The following is a 22,599-nucleotide window of genomic DNA, read 5'->3' as shown; positions in this document are numbered from 1 at the left end:
CTTCCTGTCAGCACAATCCCCTAGTTCTTCCCGTTTCAATAGACATCTCTCATATTTCCCCGTTTCTGGTCCCCAGCTATATTTAAATATCCCTTTTCCATGCCTAATTTCCCCCTTTCCTCGACAAGCACTGATGATTTGTGCAGCTCAGGTGTCCCTGGAGAGTTTACCAGGTTGCCACCATTTACTTCTTAGGACAAAATCTCAGAGTATGCATTGAAACTGAAACACAAGCACCTCTGCCTTACTTTGTACTTTGTCATAAAAATATCTTGAGATAAGGATCTGGATGTAAGTAGCTTATTTGAAAGGTGGAGGAAACCTCAGTAGAGGTTGGTAAGTGGAAGTCAGCATAGAGTATATCATCAAGTCAGTTACCGCTGTTGGCAACTAGTGTTTAACTTTGCTGACGAACCCTAGGAGACAATGTACAGCACAGACTCCAAGGGACAAGGGAGCTGCGGTATGTATACATCGTCTCTTGTTAATTGCTGATTACTCTCCAGGGTCCTTTTTAGCTTGTCACGTGGGCAAGCAAGGCAGTCCCTTAAGGCCAGAAAAAAAACTTAAGATAAACAAAGCAAATAAGATGACTAGAAGTCAACTGGCTTACCTGGAACTGCTAAGAGAAAAGAAATACAAGATAAGCACCAAGAAAATCACTAATCACCTCCCACAGAGAAAGGAGATGTCTTTTAACATAGGGACCTATTTTATAGATATCCAAAAGAGTCAGGACTTGGAAATGTCCTTTGAAATGGAATTCTCCATAAAATACCAAATGATTCAATAAAAATGTCCAGATGCTAGAACATCCATCTTGTTTTATCAGGTTTTTGGAAAGAAAAAAGTAAACAATACGTTATTTGACCTGGTGCATAGGTTCTGCCAGGTAGAGGAATTTGTATTGGAAGATTACAAGGTACATTATTTTATTATGTTTCCAAAAGTAGAATGCAGTCTGTTTTACCTGTACATATGTGAAAATCCTACTGCACTGTAGTTCTGCCTATCATGTTAATAATCCTTAAGTATCAACTGCTTAGCTGAAGCCTTTATAACCATCGCCATGTCGAGCAGACAGCTTGAGTTATTGAGTTATTGAGTTTTTGCTTTTGTTTTATTGTTGTTGTTGTTGTTTTTAATCACTGAATCCAGATAGAGCTCAGCCAAATCTAAGCCTCCTGTCTGTGGCCAGTTGTGTCTAGCAGTTATTTGAAGTTATCTTTCTGAAATCTTTTCTTGGAGTTTTTATAAGCCTGACTCTCCCCTTCTGACAGCATTTATCTGATTCTAGAAAATCTTCCTGTCACCTCAACTCCACAGGGAGCTTAGAATTCACCCTCCATCTCAGATTGATTGTGTAAAGGCTTGAAATGGTTCCTACTGCTTAAGACATAATGAATGTAATGGGCATTTGTTTGCAAACTCTAAACCGCAGTGCCTTCTTACTGGATTAAAGTTGTAATTCTGCTTTCTTCCTGTTTTTAAAATTTTAATTGGTGTCTAGGTCTCTCATGACTTTGCAATCAACTTTAATGAAGACAACCCAGAATGTGCAGGTAAAGCACAACGTGGCAAAAAGCCAGCGTCACAGTCCTTCCCTTCGCACCTTTCCCATTTTAGTTTCTCTCCACTGGTGTCGCATGTTAGTTACAATTGTCCACAGCAGAAGAGCAGGCTTTCTGAATACACATAAACCATGCTACTCCAAAGACAAGAGAGAGCCATGATAACATAACAGAGCAGGAAAATAAGAACTGGAAAAGACAGAATGCAGAAGAGGTCTTGAGTTGACAGCAATAATACTGATCCCAATCCAGGGATAATAATAATAATAAAGGAAACTTCACTGGTAGGCAGTGATACAATATCCTTCTTTCTGCTTTTCAAATTTTCATCAAGTGTTTATTTTTTACATCTTCATCTCTGAACAGGTATAAGGAGAGGGGTAAACATGGAAGTCATTTCCCACTTACAGCATACTGGCTGAGGACATGGCGTCAGTGAGTTTGAACAAGTAGCATTGCGGCTTTGTGCCAGTGAAAGCCTGCTCAAAAGTTCTGGTTCACATTCCATTGTTTCCAGCCACAATTCTCCAACGTGTTTTCACAAAATAATGATGCTGCAACTATGGTGATATTTATTACAATAAATTTTGTTCTAGAATGATTTTTTCTGTTATCTAAGTAACAGAGCCAAATACATGTTACAATGAAGATCATAAGACATTTTTGCACTGGAAATATTCCTCTCTCTCTCTTCCTTCTTGTCAAGGCGGAAGGATGCTAAATCAGATCCAGTAGAGTGTATCAGGCATCTGGCAGTTAATGGCCAAGAATATGATATCAATACCACTGAGTCTGAACATAGTAACCTCCAAGACCCAATCTCCATTCTGCCATTTTTTCCACTAATGTGTTCTCCACCCTCAATTTATTATAGTTTAGAATAATGCCTCATGCCCAACTGCCCCCATTCTGAAACCATAAGAGTGGTTTCCCCTGCAGCAGAATGAAATATAAACCCTGGTATTCACTTATTTCATGCTTTTAGAATTCATCTGCCTGATATTTCTGAGGAAATCAAACTTGCTTATCATAGGCAAAAACTTAAGAACCAACAAAAAGATAAGGAGCTTCTATTCAGCATCATTTAACTTCAGAACCAGACTGCAAAATGACTTGGCATCTGTCTTTAGAATAATAGGTTTTGGGGCAAGGCCAAGTGGGTGCAGGATTGTCAATGACATTGGAAGCATGCATGTAAGAGCAGAATAGAACAGAACTTGCTCATCCAAAATACCCAAGAGCAATTTTGCAGTGCATGGTGGTTATGGAGAACAGTCTCAGAAGGGGATTGTGTGGATCCCTCTGGCTAAAAACAGGACTCCCGTGCTATTTCAGAATAGAAAGGGATAGAAGGATGAGCTGAAGTCTGGACGCAGTGGCTCATGCCTGTAATCCCAGCACTTTGGGAGGCCAAGATGGGCAGATTACGAGGTCAACAGATTGAGACCATCCTGCCAGCATGGTCAAACCCCATCTCTATTAAAAATACACAAATTAGCTGGGCATGGTGGTATGAACCTGTAGTCCCAGCTACTTGGGAGACTGAGGCAGGAGAATCTCTTGAACCCAGGGGAGGAGGTTGCAGTGAGTCAAGATGACACTACTGCTCTCCAGCCTGGTAACTGAGCAAGAAGACTACGTCTCAAAAAAAAAAAAAAAAAAAGAATGAGCTGAAATAGGGGAAGACAAAAGATAACACAGGCATAGACAAGAGGAGCCATCTGAATAAAAATCATTTGTAATGAGATTATTACTGTAGGATCAGAATGGTAACATGAAATGTGCAGTCAAGGTGTATCAAGTGCTGTAATAAGCTGCACAGATAGAACTGCCTCTCCTAGCAGAGTCCCATCCTTTTCTATTTCCTGGGCTCATATGGCCTCAAAATGGAAGCCCCCCTTTAAAGGAGGGGTTGTTCCTGATGATAACCATCACTCATCTATACTCAGCTCCCAGGAGATAAGTATATCAGCCACTTTGCTAATTCATTACACACTTGGTGAGCATCACCATGTGCTCGATAGTGCCTCAAGCTCTTTGGCGAAATACAAAAAAATAAGTAAGTCATGATTCCTGCCCACAAAGAGTATAACATCTGGAGAGATGGTCATGGGAACTCCTGACTGTTATAGGGGGCACAGGTAGTATCTACTAGAGTCAACAAGATGGTGTGGGAGAAGTGCAGCATTGAAGCCAGCTTGCTAGTGGCTAAGAACATGGTGCTTAGAGCCAGGCAGACCCAAGTTTAAATGCCAAGTCTTAAATACACTTGCTGTGTGACCCAGGGCAGATCATTTAAGAGATCTAAGCCTCTGTTCTTTCACTTATAAAATGGGTATAACATCTATTTCATTATGCTATGAGGATTGAATGAAATCTTATGTATAACGTGGGATATTAGGAAACATTTTGTGGAAATGACTGCATTTGACTTCAGCTTTTAACGAAGAGAATGATTTCAGCGGGGAAGGAGGCAGCAACACTAGCGAGGTAGTATTCCTTTTTATCTTAATAACATAAATGTGAGTTGATAAGGACTATTTGGGAAAGGTAATGCTTTACCTTTGTGTGTGTACATGGCTATAAATGTATTTGAAGGGACTCTGGAACTGTTGATCTTTGCTAATTTCACCTCAGGAATTCAAGGAGTTGTGGAAGCCTATCAGAGCTGTCTTCCTAAGCTCCAACTCTATGGCCCCACCAACATAGCCCCCATTATCCAGAAGGTTGCCAAGTCAGCGTCAGAGGAAACTAACACCAAGGAGGCATCGGTAAGTAGGGGGCTATTTGCCTTCTAAAGGGAGCTTACTCTTTCTCATCTGGATATTGGGCAACACACCCATCTCAATAAATCCCAAAATGTCTACCTGTGTGAATTTGGACAAGTGTCTTAACCTCCCCCTAGTCTCAGTCTTGCCATCTAAAACATGGGGACAATCAAACCCATCTTTGCTGGGCTGTGAGGCTGAGAGGACACATGTCAAATGTCTACCACATTGTCCGAACACAAAAGAGACTTCACAATGAAAGCTACTATATTCACTGAAGTATGTCATACCCAACTCCTGTCCTTGGAAATTAAAAAAAAAGTTCTAAAAATAAGCTTATTTTTCAAGGTACCCATACTACAGATGGAAGCAAAGCACCAAGGAAGTAAAACAATGGATGCTTCTGCCTCCTGGTGGCAAAGCGCAGCAGCACAAAACATCACAGCAAAAATTTGTTTCACATTCTACTGGTTTTCTTAAGAAAAATGCAAACCAAAACCAGAGTTTGAGTTTTGCCTCTAATCTTCTAGAAGTAAATATATTACCATAATGACTTCTGTATTTATTTTGATAACATGAATACATGTCTTTTTAGCTTTATGATTTTTTTCAGATTTAGTAGAATATTACCAAGGTCTGAAGTTTGCTCTGTAATTTTATCCTGGGTACTGAGTTTTTATTTTAAAAACACTACTCCCTTGTACTCTGACATCAATTCACCTAACCTCTTGCACTGTATGCATGTTCTCAGCCTTTCTTCATGTTAGAATAGATGGAGGACCGTGCTCCTACCTCATGTCACCATCTTCTTTTGTGTACTTGAGCACATCTCTTGAATTATCCAGGAACTTCGATTCTGCAGTTATATTCTTGCTCCTTCTCCTATCATCTATTGTCTTCCTTTCTATGACCCTTTGTACTGAAGTCTCATTCCCATCATACTCTTTCTATAATATCTCCAGTTTTAAGTTAAAATCTCCCCCTTGACTCTGCTTTACCCTTTAGCTACTGTCCTTAACTTTTTTCCACTTATAATCTGCACTCCACGCAGAAACCAGATTGGTCTTTTAAAAATGTAATTAGCATTGCATCATTCCTTCGTTCTAAATCCTCCAATACTTCTTATCATACTTGAAGTAAAAACTAAATTCCCTGATGTAGCTTAGAAGACACTATAGGATCTAATCTCTGCCTACCTCTCTGATCTTAATTCTTATCAGTTTCTCTTTTGCTCCCTAGATTTCAGCCACACTGACCTCGTTGCTGTTCTGCAAATACACCAAATATATTCCCACCTCCAGGCCTTTTCACTTACTGTTCCCCTGCCAGGGTTTCTCTCACCCAAACCTCCATGTGATCCATTCTCTGACTGTGTTACCATCTCTACTCAACTCTCAACTCCTCTGAAAGTTCTCCCTGGTTACCTTATCTAAAATGTGCCAACCCACCCACCCACACCATGTCTCAGCTTTACTTTCTTCTTAGTAGTTATCATCATCTGAAATACTTTTAGGTGCATCTACTAACTTTATGTCTCTCTACTTTCTTTTTTTTGAGATAGAGTCTTGCTCTGTCATCCAGGCTGGAGTGCAGTGGGGCAATCTTGGCTCGCTGCAACCTCTGCCTCCCAGGTTCAAGTGATTCTCCTGCCTCAGCCTACCAAGTAACTGGAATTACAGATGCACACCACCACACCCAGCTAATTTTTGCATTTTTAATAGAGACGGAGTTTCACCATGTTAGCCAGGCTAGTGTCAAACTCCTGGCCTCGTGATCTGCCCGCCTCGGCCTCCCAAAGTGCTGGGATTACAGGCATGAGCCACTGCATCCAGCCATGTCTCTCTACTTTTATATGGAAACTTTACAATAAGAAGACTTGTTCACTAGTATATCCCTAACACAGAAAACAGTGCCTGCACATAGTGCACACTCAATAAATACTTATTTTAAAAATGCATATGAAACCACTCTATTTTTCATATGTATAGGATGAAAAGTACTTTAAATTTTCTTTTGTAAAATTGGTGTGTATCTTACATATTGCACATCTATACGCCAGAAAATATTCTTGTTTTAATTATAATTTGAAGTCTCTTCTACTTGAAAAGATCAGAATTCCCAAGGTCTCTAGAGAGAACAACAGTCACTGCATGCCTTTGATTTAGTCCACTGGCCCTTCCCTGCATTTCATTATCATCTTCAGCTCCTCTGGGCTTGATTCTGATATATTCTATACTCCTTCCCTCCATCCCCATACCATCAATGTTGCCTCTTTCTGCCTCTTCTCTCTGCACCTTCCTAACTCCTTCGTCACTTCATCCTACTGAGATCCTTCTCTAAACTCTCAAGCCAACTTCCTTGGGAACATATAAAACTCAGTAAGTATAGACATCAATGAAAATATACAACTTGAATGAATCTGCAAACTAAACTGCGGATTCAGCTAGAACTAGGGGTGAGTGGTTAGTTAATGAACATGGAACAGATTTGGACTTTACATTAGACTGCATGAAAAGCATTCAGAACATGTGGCTATCTTCATAATAGTGTGAAGTTCATCTGTCTCCAACTCACTTTTTTTTTGTTTAAAACATTTTTTCAGGCTCATGGAAGAAAAAAAAAAGACAATGAGCGAGACTCTTTAGCATTACACAACTACTTGCAACCTTAAGTATGTGATTCTCAAAACCAGATGTTTTCAAAATGTCACTCTTCTATCCAGTCTTTCTCCTTTGAAATATGGCAACTTAGAATGGCTTAATCTCACACTTATTCTCTATTAATATTGGGCATCTTGCAGGATTATATTGAAAGTTCTTTTCTGTTTAGCCTGAGCTACATCTGACTAATCTGCTTCTCTCTCCTCTTACCAGTAAAGGCCACCATGGTACCTCTCCTGTTGACTAACAACAGTGATGACCTCCAATGGGTCATCATTCTCCAGACCCCAAAGCACTTCCCAAGGCTTCCCTGTGCTGCTGAGTGTAGCACCTTTCCTCCAATTCCCATCTCAGCTGAGTCATCTTCCAGCTTTCCAGATGGAAAGGGGCCAGGCAGGCTGCAGTCCAGAAGTCAGGACTTAAAGCAGGAAGCCACAGGAGCACTGTAAGCTTCTGCAAGAATGCCTGGAGAAGGGCTGCCACTTTCGTGGCACATGGTCTTCAGAGGGAGAGATTGCACTCTGACCATCTTATAGCAGGACTTTAGACTAGTGCCATCCAGTGGAAATATAACACAAGTTATGTACACAATTTTCAATTCTTCAGTAACTGCATTTTAAAAAGTAAAAAGAAACAGAGAAAGCCACTTAAATTATATATTTTATTTAACCCAATATAACCAAAATATTGCCATTTTAGCATGTACTCTATATAAAAATTATTAATGAAATAATTTGCATTCTATTTTGTGGGCTAAGTCTTCAAAATCCACATGTATTTTATACTTACAGCATCTCAACTTGAATGCTAAGTTTTCATCCTAAATACTTGATCTTTGTTTAGATTTTATAGATAGTTGAAAAAGTAGATTCATGTACTTAAGTTGTTCCAGACATACTTAAAATGTTTCTAATAACTGAATTGGTTATCCATTTTTAATGTTAAATTTAAACTCATTACAATTAAATTAAATGTTCTCACAGAATGAAGCTCTGAAGCCAGTCCTCCTAACTCTTGGTCTGCTGCTCTTTCTTTGTAACTGTCAGTCAGGTACTTACTAGAATTAAATTGTAATTACTGTGCCTACCTTTAAGCTCTATTCACCAAAAATCTAAGCCTTTAGGACTATCAGCACAGAAGCTCAAAAAACGTCCGTTAGCACCGTTGCTTTGCTCAGTGGGCCGTGAAGCTACCTGGGTGTCTAACTGTATTGTGTTGTCCCTTGTCTCTCTCACCTCTTCATCCCCTGTCATCATCGGGCGTGTGACTGCAGCAATACTTCATCCTGCTGATCCTGACAGACGGTGTCATCACAGACATGGCTGATACCCGGGAGGCCATTGTCCACGCCTCCCACCTCCCCATGTCAGTCATCATCGTGGGAGTCGGGAATGCTGACTTCAGTGACATGCAGATGCTGGACGGCGACGACGGGATTCTGAGGTCACCCAAGGGAGAGCCTGTTCTTCGAGACATCGTCCAGTTCGTGCCCTTCAGGAACTTCAAACACGTATGCATATACATACTGGGGCATTTTCCATGGAAGAACAGAACCAAAGCATGCTCACCTTCCACATTTGTCCACCAGTGTTTATAGTGATCTACCTATTCTTGAAGCAACACCAGCTATGTTCTACATAGCTCTGCTGTGGGAGATGGCCTGGCTTAGCTATCCCCTCGTGGGCCATGTCATCTCCTACAACAAGGATATGTAGAGCATGACTCTTTGAAGAAAAAAATTTTCAGTTGAGTTATAGATCAGGAGTCATGCTAACTATTGTAGGCAAAGTTTCACTGATGCTTGCGCTATAATTCATATAATTTAGGGTCTCTAGTGCACCCAGGACTGCCATGTACAGTTGAGCAGCTTGTTCCCTGCCCAGAGGTGCCCACCCAGAGTACCAAGGAGAAGCTGAAAAGCAGCCTGTGTTTTGCTTGTCAAGCCATGTGCCCTGGCAGAAATCTGTGCTTGCCTTGGCAAAGTGTATTTCCAAAATGATAGAAACCTAATTCCTCTATAAAAATATAGTAAGCAGCATCAAAGGTTTATTTAACTCCTTCAAAACAAGATAATAAAGTTAGTTCAAAAGAGTTTATAAGGCTGGGCGCAGTGCCTCACCCTTGTAATCCCAGCACTTTGGGAGGCCAAGACAGGTGGATCACCTGAGTTCAGGAGTTCGAGGCCAGCCTGGCCAACATGGTGAAACTCCATCTCTACTAAAAATACAAAAATTAGCCAGGTATGATGGCAGATGCTTGTAATCCCAGCTACTTGGGAGGTTGAGGCAGGAGAATCTCTTAAACTGGGGAGGCAGAGGTTGCAGTGAGTCAAGATCGCACCACTGCACTCCAGCCGGGATGACGAGAGTGACTCCATCTAAAAAAAAAAAAAAAAAATTATATAACCCAGTTAAAGTGCTGAGTAAGTTGGCTAAGGTAGATTGAAAACTGATTAATGACCCAGAGGGTTAAAAAAAAAAGTAATCTTTGAATTGCCTTCTCTGTGGAACAGAAATAGTTTGTATGCTATCACTTTTCTATAAATTAATGCCTAACTTTACAGTCTTGGGCTCTTACCAATAAGAAATAATAAGTCAGTCAAGCAGCATTACATTCCCCAAGAACCTTGAGGCAGAACCATAAGATAATGCTCCAGTATGACATGGAAAAAAATGCTCAGTGACCATTTTTCCACATTCCCAAGTTTTGATGTATCGTGTCCATGGAGGAAGGAGAACTTTTTAAATTTCCATAAACCCCTGCACCTACTGAGCTATAATCACGCAGAAGGACATCTTGAATTCATAAAAGGCTTCCTCAGGGCTGATGGCAGTCCTGAAGACCCCTCTAGAGTGTCCTAGCTGTGTCTTGGCATCTGTGGGGGTAACTTGGGTATTCCTGGATAGCCTTTGTGTTTTTTGTTTTGTGCTTCTTGTGAAAGCCACCCGAAAGCAGAGCATACGCCCAGCTCCTGCTTTCCCCTGAGGCCTTGCCCTCTGCACTGCTGCATATGCCAACAATACCACTCACTGGGGCAGGTGACCAAACTTGAGCTGCCCTGGCAGGAGGGAATCTCCAGAATCTTCAGTACCCTGAAGCTTATATCCATGGTCTCCTTGGAAAAGAAGAGAATCCTCTCCTTTCTATGCTACAGAGTCCCCTCTGTCACTTGAGCCATTAATGCAGTGAAGTCTGTGTCTCCACATCTCAAGGATCTTTGCTGGAAAACATCTTCATTAGCTTCCACTGTGGTCCCTCCCTCCATAGGCCTCAAATCAGTTATTTAGGTCAGCCAGGATGCCGTCCCATCCACTTGAAGCTTATTTGATCAAGCTTTTCTCCTCCAGTCAAAACCTTTCATTTGGATGACTCCCTGACATTCTTCATAGTGAGTTTATCAGATATTTCCAGGCACATCTGACTCCCAATTTAAGTTCACACTGAAATCTCACCTACATTGTGTAAGGAAATTATAGATGAGAGGTGGAAAGATAAATGGATCATCAACACAATGATCCATTCATCCTCCCACCGCCATACATACCTGACTGTAATCCTGGTACCAGTTCTAGTGTGAGAGCCTTTAGCATATGCTCTTCAGAAATTGCTATTTGTTCTGCCACCTTCTTTGGACAGGCTTTAAAGTGAAAATTCAGATAAATCACCAGCTCAGCAGCCTCAGCTGAACCCAACATTTCATGACCTGCCCAGACTTCATAGGGAAGAAAGCGCGCATTCCAGGGCTCCTTGGATGATGAGATATTGTTCATAACTGTACTGCCACATAATTGCTACTTTATTTCTGAGGAGAGCTGCAGTGTAATTAAAATCATTAAAGGTGCAGAAAATCAATCCCTGGCTACAGAGTTGAGTACAGAGAGACTTTCCAAGTAGCAGCAGCAGCAGCAGCAATCAATCTTCCCACAAGCTCCCAGGGCAATGCATGTGGATGAGGGATAACTTTGTTGTTATATCCCATCTTCAGGTTTCCCTAGGAAGAGATTTTCAAATAAAGGTAGTCATTAATGAAAGAGATGCACTAAGCCCTCAATTTGTCTGCCTATGGACAGCAAGGAGTAGAGTCAAAAATAAGTCGTATTCTTTACAAAGAGGGATGAGCTAGAGCAGACTAAATTTGCTGCAATTATGTTCATTAATGAAGCTAGTTCCACCCAAGGTGTCTAATATAGAGGAAAGGGAGTTCTTCCTAATTTTAATGCTATACCCTTTTCATCCAGACAAACAGATAGCCACATCACTGAATACCAATAACTTTGCCTAGTGAAACAGGATCAAAGACTTCACTCTCTAGGAGATTCATGAATTTCTCCAAATCACCCTCTCTCTGTCTCTCTCCTCTGCATCCCCCACCTCCCTACCTCCCCACACTCACTTGTGTGCTAACATAATGTCACTGAACTATGAAAGGTTCTGACCTCTACCCTCAAGCCTCCTCCTCTTCCCCCAAACTCTCAGAGAATGCTTGTTCTGTGCAAGGTACATGCTAGTCTCTAGGACCACAATAAAGTGATAAAACCATGGATCCAGGCCTCAAGATATTTACTGGAGAATTGCATGACTGGGACAAAGGTGTCAGCAGAAAATCACATGCTAAGCAACCTGTGGATGATTGAGAAGAATTACAATGTTGCTACAGGACCTCAAAGCAGAGAGAAGTAGCCATGGAAAAAGACTTACAGCTTAAGTTATGTATTTGAGGAAAGACAGAGCCTTGAAGAGCAGGAAATTTCAGGGGCATTGGTAACAAGAGGAATGCTCGGGGCAGAGCAAGGAAGTACGGTGCTGCTCACGGTCTCTGTGCTACACAGAGTCTCTGGCAGCTCTGTGAATGACCAAGGAAGAACGCCAGGAGCATACTCACCCGTCTCATCTTCACGGATTTCAAATTAAATTTTGTAAGCCATTTCATTACCCAAACTAATCTACTTTGAATTCCATGAGACATAAATAAAAGGGAAGATAGCAGCTTAAATCATTTTATGTAAGCCATTAACTCATGAATTGCCTCTCTTTTTCTGCTCTGCATGATAACTCAGAGCTTTAGAGTTTACAGGGCCCAAGTGAAGTTATGGTCTTTTTTTCCTGCTTGTGTAACAGAATACCACAGACTGGATAATTTATAAAGAACAGAAGTGTAGTTGGCTCATAGTTCTGGAGTCTGGGAAGTCCAAGAGCATAGCACCAGCATCTCCAAGAGTCATTTCATGGCAGAAGTATGGAAGGCACAAGCAAACATGGAAGACACAGAGAGAAGGAAAGCACAAGGGACAGACTCTCTTTTGTAACAACCCACTCTCATGATAACTAACCTGCTCCCGTGAGACTGACCTCTTATTAGGCCCCACTTCCCAACACCGTTGCATTGAAAATTAAGTTTCCAGCACATTAAGAGACACACTCAAACTATGTATGCTTTAAGCTGTGTGACTCTGGGCAAGTTATTTAACCTCTTCATGCCACAGACTTTGATCTATAAAATGAGGTAAATGATACATCCATTGCAAAGATAAGGTGCTGTATATAAAGCTTAAGACAGTGCCTGGTCCATGTAGGTGGTTAATAAATAAGAGTTTTTATTACTGTTATTACCAGCTTCATTCATATTCTTGACCCTTTCCCACCCAATACATGTCCCAAAAGCCTTATTTGCTTGCCCGCACAGATATGCAAGAGGATGGGGTAATCCTTTGGGAACAATACTTTCCAATATGGTAGCCACTAACCACGTGTAACTATTTCCATTTAAATTCATAAAAAGAAAATAAAATTTCAAACTCAGTTCCTCAGTCAGACTTGCCTGATTTCAAGGACTCAAAAGTTACATGAGACTAAGAACTCCCATATTGGACAGCACAGATATAGAATGTTACCATCATCAGAGGAAGATCTATTTGACAGCCTGGCCTAAGAATATTTTTTACTGCAAGCAACAGTAAACCCATCTTACAAGGATTACATAAATGATTCTTAACCAAGGGTAACATTATGCTCCAGGAAATATTTTGGACTATCTGAAGACATTTTTGATGGTGACAAATATGGGGCACTATTCATAGAGTGGGTAGAGGCCAATGATGCTGCTACAATGCACCAGGCAGTCCCCCACACAACACATTGTTAGCCACAAATGTCAATAGTGTCAAGCTTGAGAAACCCGGAAGTACACGAATAGAACATATTCTTCTCATGTAGCTAGAAGTTAGGGGCTCAACACTGCTGACATCAATGATACAACGGTGCAAGAGCCAGCACTCTGTGATTCTCTTTGCTCTTCCTACATAATGATAAAGTGGTTGCTATAACTCCAGGAATCACATTCTTTTTCAAGATAGAAAGGAAGAGGAGAGGGACATAGAGTCAACTGTGTCTAAAGCATGTTGGCTGAAATCCCAAACCAAGTTGTGGACTATTACAGTGGCAAAGGGATTACACAGAAATGTTCATCACAAATTTACAAGTCTTCAAGGCTGGGCTTGTGGCTCATGTCTGTAATCCCAGCACTTCAGGAGGCCAATGCGGTGGATAACCTGAGGTCAGGAGTTTGAGACCAGCCTGGCCAACATTGTAAAACCCTGTCTGTACTAAAAATACAAAACTTAGCCAGACGTGGTGGCAGATGCCTGTAATCCCAGCTACTTGGGAGGCTAAGGCAGGAGAATCACTTGAACCGGGGAGATAGAGGTTGCAGTGAGCTGAGATAGTGCCACTGCATTCCAACCTGGGCGACAAAAGTGAAACTCCATCCCAAAAAAAAAGAAAGAAAGAGAAAGAAATGTACAAATCTTCCAGAATACTAGCACCGTGACCGCCACATACTTTTACAGAGTTTGAAATATTACTCCTGATAATATTTCATATTTAATACTTCTACTACTCCTATACTTAAAAAAGCAACAACACATACACCTTTAAAAATAGCATGTTTTGGTGATTTTTAACTATCTGACCATTTTTTTTGTTTGTAGCCCTGAGGCGAGAATCTATTAAACTCTTGTATTGTTAAAGACTTTTCACAAAGAAAAGGTCCTAACTTTTAACCAGCAAAGAAAAGCTTTCCAAAAAACCTTCCCCAGGAAATTGTCCCTTGTATCTCGAAGGATAGAATTGGGTCATATGGTCATCCCTAGAAGTAAAGGAAGCTGGAAAATCAAGGATTTGACTTTCTAACCTTTGTATGAGAAACAGCCAGGGAGAAAAGGGTATAAATGACTTTTGCATCTGCCCCAGTATTCACATGGACCATGATCTGACACACAACCCTGAAGTTGTTTATAAAATAAAGGGACATCTGTAGATCACAAATGTCCATCATGCTATGATATCTTCAAAATGTGAAAGATCACTTTAGGAAAACTCTTTACAGTGTTTTCAGATTGCTTTAAAGACACATGTCTCTTATTTGGAGACTCTGTGATATAGAGTGAATCTTTTTTTCTCTTTTGCCTCTAAGAACACTAGGGCTTAGCAAAGTTTAATGGCCAAATGGCAAGCCACACAGGAAAGAAAGAACTGAAAACCAGGTTACATTGTATTTAGTCCAGCCCTTTTTTCTTTTGGAATCTGAAACATTTGTTATGTGCGCCTCAAGTTTTCAGTCCCTTCAATAATAGCTAATAATGAGGCTCAGGCCATTGAAGTTGCTTGCCCAGGGGTTGTACAGTTAGTAGTAAAACCCAGAGCCAGGAGTAAAGTCCAGTTCTGCATGACTCCAGAGTCCATGTATGATATCAGCCTCAACCTTTCTCTGCTGCGGAATCATCACCATAAATCACATGGTCCTCCTGTGCCACTGCCCCCAAACCATGCAGTAGATCCACAAGACTGATAGAATAAAGGCTAAATGAATTAGTGTGGTATTCAAGACTCTCCATCACCTGATACCAAGCCAATTTTCCAACCAAATGCCCAGCCAATCCTGCATCTCCCTAACAGCCCCCTCCCCCACAACCCACCATACACACTTCCTGCAGCTCCTTCAGGTAACTCCCTGTCCCTAGAATGGTCAAATGCCATTCCCCTACCCCTTCTCTATGTGTTAAAATATGCTCAGCTTAAAAGCCACCTCCTCTTGGAAGCTTCCAAGATAAGTTAGTCTCTTTGCTTTTATGCACTGACCTCACTGTTTGTGACTGTCTAGAGAAGTGCTTTTCAAATTTTAATATGCATATGAATCACTAGCTCTGAATTGGGTCTGAGAGTCTACATTGCTAATAAGCTCCCATGTGATGTGATGCTGCTGCTCTATAGCATATTTCATATTCTACCCCATAGTGGGGTTAATAATGGCCATGCCTAGCTCCCCTCATGTGATTACAACCTTCCTGAGGCAAGAACCGTAGGATAGACCCTTAAACCCTAGTGAGGCACCTGGAACATAAATAAGTGCCTAAAACCAACTGCAAATTAGAAATAAAACTGCAGAACAATTCATTCTCCCATCCAGTTTTTACTCATCTTCAGATGTAAATCGTTTCATAGTTTGAGACAGGCATAAAATAGATAATAATGAAATTAAAGGTCCATTTTCCAATAATCTGATAACTTTTGCTTGAAGTAGACCCTTGACAAACAATGAATGAATGAAAGTAAATAAAATTTAGTTGCTCTGAGCAGGACTCAAATCTTTTAGGTTGAGTCTGGTTCCTTGGACAGTAAGCCAAAGTCATGATGATTTCTTCTTCCCTACAGGCATCTCCAGCTGCCCTGGCAAAGAGCGTGTTGGCTGAAGTCCCAAACCAAGTTGTGGACTATTACAATGGCAAAGGAATTAAACCAAAATGTTCATCAGAAATGTATGATTCTTCCAGAACACTAGCACCATGAACTCCCACACAGTTTTACAGAGTTCTGAAATACTACTCCTGCTAATATTTCATATTTAATACTTCTACTCCTATACTTTAAAAAGAAAACAACACATACACGTTTAAAAATAGCACGTTTTGATGATTTTTAACTCTCTGACATTTTTTTTGCATGTGTAGCCCTGAGGCCTGGATCTGTTAAACCCTTGTATTGTTAACTTTTTACAAAGAAATACAGATAATAATAACTTACTATTTACATTACAGCATGTTGCCTTGAAATATAATGGTATCTGTATCCACTTTTTATACAGGTTTGTTGAAATTTTGCTAAATTTCTTATCTTTACACTCTAAAGCATTTTGAAACATTTATTGAATGTTGATAGCCAAAATATACTTGGTTTTATCTGCTATAGGATGAGAGACTTTTTAAAATGGCAGATGCATGGACTGTATTTTGCATGTTTAAAATAAAACAAGAGAAACCCACACTGTTTTTGCAGTTGTTATCTCTAATTCCTCCCTACTGAGAATGGTCTCTCTACTAAAGAAGAGGTTTATCTACCTCTTCTTTTTGAGGTAGGTCTGAGTCATCTGGCCCAGCACCTCTCACACTTTACTGTGCACACAAATCACCTGACAGTCTTTTTAAAATTCAGATTGTGATACAATAAGTCTCTGTGGGGCCCAAGATTTTGCATCTTTAACAATGTCCCAGGTGATGCTAATGCAGTCCCTGGACTACATCAAGAGGAGTGAGGTTCTAGACTTCAGGGTGTCATGATGGAGACTATCAAAAACAGGGCAGCTTCTAGTCTGCTTGAGAACGGCATCTCTTCCTGACAGTAGCATAAAAGTCCTGCCTGTCTCAGAGGTTAGAGTAGAAAGTAGTAAGACTGACTCCAGAAGCTGCACACCTCAAATCAGTCTCGCTGCTTTATACTCACACCAGTTCCTTAGACAAGACTAGAAAGTGCTCTTCCTGACCAGTCTCTGCCCTCTTGCATCACACACCACTGCATGGATGGTGTCAATCCCTAGAAGTGACCTCAAAGAGTCTTCACTGGAACCACACAATAGAAACTTACCCATGGCAAATGGCCATGCAGTACAGCTCCCGATATCTGGTCCATGAAGTTGACCTTTGAGCTTAGTGTGGGAACTTCTTTCTCCTTTCTATCACTTCTGAGAGTAAACTCTATAAGCAGAAATCCTTGGAATTATTGTTTGGGATGGAAGTGTTTTGTTTCAATATAAGCTGGCCAGTCTGGAACCAAAAGAATGAATGTTTAACTTGTATGATGTTCTTGCAGAGAAACAGACAAGTGTCTTTACAAGCATAAAAAACAAAAAGTGGAGTATATTTTTGGTCAGAGAGATGGATAAGTAAATCACAAGGCAAAATTTGTTGTTTGAAGGGGGGAGCAGTATTAACAAGCAAATAAAATGCCTTGTATGATTTCCATAGTTGCAATTATAGATCCTAATCTTGCAAATACATGTTAACCAAAAGCACAACATTTTGGGAATGATGGCATAATTGTATAATGGAAACAAATCATAAATATTTAAACAATATTGTTTTATTAATAAATTGGGTACTTACAGAATGTTTCTAAGAGTTGTGGTCTGGTTTCTCTTTTCAAGGCATTTTCTTAACAGTAATTTATTTCATGTAGATCATGTGGCCTCAGATTAGAAGTAGCTCTTTCATAGTCCAGTGGAAACATGGATTGCTGCTTCTAATAAACAAGGAATTAAAATATTTAGGTACCATATTACAGAAATATCTGGTGATTATTTCTAATCCCAAACCAAGACATGAACTTCCATGTCTATGTACTTGGAACATAGTAAACGCTCAATAGACATTTAATAAATACAGAGATGGCTAATAAATAAATGAATGAATAGACTTGTTGATATGCCTTACAATCAATTTTTAATCCATTGTAGATTTAACAGGTAGGTTCAGTGTTGTACCTATCATCAAATGATGCGCCATGTTATTCACAAAGATCAACTGGGATTTCTACACTCACATCAGGATTCCTGGAGTCTGTGAGATGGGGCAGAGAGGACAGAGTATAATTGGCCTGGGTAATAGAGCAAGACTTGGTCTAAAAAAAAAAAAAAAAAGGACAAGAACCAATCTGTGCAAGTCAAATGAAAAATACCACTGGGCTTATGTTGGCTTTGTATGCAAATTTGGAACCACTGGGTTATTTCTGTGTATGGCCTGCTCTCCACTGGGTCTCAACAGATAATATACACACTTTAAAATTCCTGAAGACCATAAAGAGGTTTTATTTCTGTGGCTTATATTGATTAATAGTTGCTATATTAGGAATTGAAACTGAAAATGTAATATATTAATTTATTTAAACAATAATAATAGATCATTACATAAATAAAATACTTTCATAACAAACTATATTTTCAAAACCAAAAAATAGTGAGAAGAGCAGCACTGTTTTACAATGTTTTTGAATCTTCCAGTGTCCTGTTTAATAAAAGATTGCTAGATTCTTATATCTGCTTCTATATTCAACATGTTGTGAAATATGTTTTGGTTGAGGTACAGTGTTGGAAACCTGGCCTCACATGGACGTGTAGTTGGAAAGGGGAGAGCTCTTTTTAGCTTTTTCTTTTTACCACATCCAAACTCAACAAGTGGTAGTGTTTTAAAGGATAGTTGCAATGTGGAATATCAAATCTTATCAATAAAACTGTCCTAGCATTTTCAATGGTTCTTTTACCCATGCATGACTTTGTAGCATCATGCACTGATCATTCAGAAATATTGATCCACTCAGCTATTTAGATGTTCCAAATGCTTGCACAGCTTATTCGATATCAAAGAACCCCTGCATTTTCCATTGCTCTGCAATATCACTGCTGATTTCGCCAGACAATCTAAGTATGGAAAATCTGTTGAATTATGGTGGCAGGTTCAGGCTTTCCAAATCTCTAGTCTTTGCTTGGAAGCTCAAATGTTATCATTGCCAATAAATACTGTCAGTTTTTCCTGAAGTGACAGGCTAACTTCAATCATTTTAAAGAAAATATCTCCCAAGTCTGAATAACTCTGGTTTATCTGTCAGTCTCTTTACAAGTGAAAATGATGTTCAACGGGAAAGAAAAGCAGCTAAATCTGCTCCAAACACAGTGGCATGTGTGTTTTTCCTTGAGGCAACCATTTTAGGTTAAATGCAGCAAAAGCACTTTCTGGTGCTTTGCAATTGGTCTCCCAGCATTTGAGATATGGACTCACAGGTCAAGATTTAATAAAAATGATAATTCTCCTGCTGCATCAGAAACATTTTTAAGTGAAACTATTTTTTTTCTGCAAGTGTGTGATGGTGAAAAATTCAGGGAACATTAGTAACACGTGGTACCACTTCTTGATGTGAGCTACGGCCCCAGCAGGTTTACCCACCATCACTTTTGCACCATTGCTGCGAATGTCAATGTAGTGAAACAGATGAACAACATTTTAATGTTATTATGCAAATAGTTTTTACTTGACAGACTCCCTGAAAGAGTCTCAGGGATCTCAGTATGAGAACTGCTTTCTATATGCTACCTGCCAAAATTGTATTTGTTCGCTATTTCTGCATAACACATCCACAAACTTAGTGTTTAAAACAACACACATTATCTCACTGTTTCTGTAGGTCAGAAATTCAAGAAGATTTAGGTCCATCCTCAGCATAAAGTCTTACAAGGCTAAAATCAAGGTGTCAAGGCCAAGGCAGGCAGATCACCTGAGGTCAGGAGATCAAGACCAGCCTGGCCAACATGGTGAAACCCCATCTCTACTAAAAAATACAAAAAATAGCTGGGCATGGTGGCACACATCTATAATCCCAGCTACTCAGGAGACTGAGGTGGGAGAATCGCTTGAACCTGGCAGGCAGAGGTTGCAATGAGCTAAGATCGTGCCACTGCACTCCAGCCTGGGTGACAGAGCAAGACTCTATCTAAAAAAAAAAAAAAAAAAAAAAAAAAAAAAAAAAAAAAGCCAAGAAGCCCTCCTAAACCTGTGCATACCTGTCAGAACCTTTCTCCCCACATAGTACCTTAGTTTCTCCCAGAGAGCAGAGTCCTGTCTTGCCTTTAAACTGAGTCCCTATTTAGTACCCAATACATGATTAGGGCATGCAGGAATAAATCTGTAAGAGGAGTTGCCCTTCTGAAGGGAGGGGAACCACTTACAATAGACCCTCAGTGTAGTCTTTTAAGAAATATAGATGGCAAGCACAAATCAAATTCTGGTGCATTAACTTGTATTACAGCAAAATTCTCAGTTTAGCACCAAGATTTTCAGGCAAACATTATTAAGTACAACAAACTTATAATACAAGAGAATGTGACCCGTTTCCCAAGGTTTATGTCATACACTTATGTAATTCAGATGTCCCCAAAATTTCTTCAGCCTTCCAACAAAATATCCCAACAGGAATGTCATCACCTGTGTTTTGTTGGAACTAAATAAAGGTGGTGGTTCACAACATTTTGAATGTACTAAATGTCACTAAATTGTACTCTTTGAAATGACTAGTTTTATGTTATATAGATTATGTTATGTGACTTTCACATTAACTAAAATGACACGCAATGAAATGTTCTAATACCCCAGTGTATTAGATTAGCATGCTGTCCAGTCACTCAGCTGGTTCCCCTCCCAAACCCATCCTCATCTCTCACTTTGGATGTGGTTCCAGGTTCCCCTGCTAATTACTCCCCGCCCTTGTATCACATTAACACATTTCTAAATGGCTGCATTTTTCTTTAAATCATACCCCACACTAACCACCCCTGACACCACTATGGACGCATTTTCCTTTCTTAATCCCCCAAAATACAACCAGGAACGGAAAGTAGTATTTAGCAAAGCTTTCCTGAAAACTTGGAGTGAACAAAGGAAACTGTGATGCAAAAGAGATAAACATAAGACTGAATCCTGTGTTTGCTGTAAGGAGTCATGGGCTATAAAATATATTGTTAATTTAATAACTCAAGAGAAAAAAATCTCATTAAACATTTACAAAAGTTTCATTTAAAAAATTTCTTAGTTGTCAATAATAATGCAGTTTTATCCCTGCAGTTCCATATCCTTTCTTCTTCAGTGTCAAAATGCATCTAAGCCTTCTTCATATTGTTAATTTAAAGGTTTTTCTGCCATTTGCAGTTACACGGAGCATCATTAAAAAAATGCTGGTATTCATAACAGTGTGTGGGATCCTGACCTTTTTGGGTCTTTAGTATGTATAATATAATAATGAAGCTTACTCAGAAGCACTGACGTTTTGTAGGCATTTCTTATTTTATTAAACTTGCAGTGTTTTATAATTTTAAAACCCCAGTGTGCATTCATAAAGAGCACCAGGCTGCCATCCCATTCCTGTTTGTGACTCCTGAGAACATAGCAGGATTCTACAACTGCAGCCTTGTTGGTCGAACAAAAAAATGCTTTTTTCCAAAAAGCAAACATGGCTTCAAGCTCTGAAATAATTTCTCTAGTGTTGCCCAGGAATTTATGAGGGAAAAAATAGATTCAAAAATATAATGGTATCTTATAGTTTACATGGTTCTTTTAGGTATATAGAACATACATGCATATAAATATATATGTATACATATATTAGCCTTCAGTTTTATAAAAGTTAAAAACAGTATGCCTGAGTTTGGCAGGGCTTACTCTAAGGTGGGCAGACACCTCTTCCCCATTAACGTTCCCATCCTGACTGCCGGAGGAGTTTCTAAGACAGGAATTTGTTTTACTGGTGATGAAAAGTTTTGTATATTTCAAAAGAAAGATATTTTTCTTCTTTCTTGCATAATGAATGATTTTTTCCAAACAACATCAAAATGCTAAAAAGGACTTGCCTGCATTCATTAACAACCCAGAGGTAAATCCTTGGCAACGCTGAGATCCACTGGGATTGCAATCCCTGCATCATGGAAAGCAATCAGAGCCCCAAATGTCAAACCCAGGTGGAGTGGGGTGTGGGATATTAAAAATATGTACACCCACAGGAACTGAATTAGACTGAGAAAATAATTTCATAATCTAAACTAATTCATTTAGAATTTAATATTAAGCAAATGGATTGAAAGTGACTAAAAATATCATTAAATTATAGCCATGGCTCAGAAATTACCATCCTATTCTCTGTTTTGTTTTTAGTATCTTCAGGATCAAAATGAGCTTACCTGAGCTGCCCCACCTGAGCTGCCCTACCTGAGCTGCCCCACCCATGGGATTTAGTCTTTATTTTTTTTCCTGCAGATCTCAGCCCATCCTAGAAAGGACATTTGTCTATTCTAGCAAGAATAGAAAACAAGCTGATCTGACCCTCCAAAAGAAGGCAGAAGTGTTATGGCTATGAGCAAGAGTTTTGGTGTCAAGCAAAAACAGGTTCCCCAGAGAATGTAAATTTAGTTATCCTCTCTGATCTTCAAGTTTCTTATTTGTAAAATGAAGACAATATTATCTACCTCTTAGAGTTCTTGTGAGTACTTAAGAAGATAATATCTTTAAAGTGTTATATCAATGTGTGGGATAAAGTGTCTATGAATCATTATTTGTAGCATAATGGGCAAGTCGTACAGCCTAGAAGGCAAAAGCTTGGCAATATCTTAATAAATAAAGCAAGCTGACGGACCATTATAGTACCCTCCTCTCCTCCAGCTCTGGGAAACCCACTGTATATCTTCTTCCCAGTATTCTCTATTGACCACTCCTTACTATTCCCCTGGTGTGCATT

The 22,599-nt window shown here is 39.7% G+C and overlaps 1 protein-coding gene across 3 annotated transcripts in view; it reads left to right on the top strand.

Annotated features, from left to right (window-relative positions):
- The window catches only part of CPNE4 (copine 4), a 488,529-nt gene extending 471,093 nt beyond the window's left edge, over window positions 1-17,436 (top strand). For all 3 annotated transcript variants that reach the window (XM_074405452.1, XM_074405453.1, XM_074405454.1), the window contains exons 13-16: window positions 1,511-1,562; window positions 4,209-4,342; window positions 8,273-8,509; window positions 15,709-17,436. In XM_074405452.1, coding sequence (XP_074261553.1) covers window positions 1,511-1,562; window positions 4,209-4,342; window positions 8,273-8,509; window positions 15,709-15,843 — 558 coding nt within the window. In that variant the 3' untranslated portion in view covers window positions 15,844-17,436. The remainder of the gene's footprint in view (window positions 1-1,510; window positions 1,563-4,208; window positions 4,343-8,272; window positions 8,510-15,708) is intronic.
- The last annotated feature ends 5,163 nt before the right edge of the window (window positions 17,437-22,599 follow it).

Source organism: Saimiri boliviensis, chromosome 9 (assembly GCF_048565385.1).
Source record: "Saimiri boliviensis isolate mSaiBol1 chromosome 9, mSaiBol1.pri, whole genome shotgun sequence".
Taxonomy (NCBI): domain Eukaryota; kingdom Metazoa; phylum Chordata; class Mammalia; order Primates; family Cebidae; genus Saimiri; species Saimiri boliviensis.
This window is presented reverse-complemented; position numbering and strand designations above follow the sequence as displayed.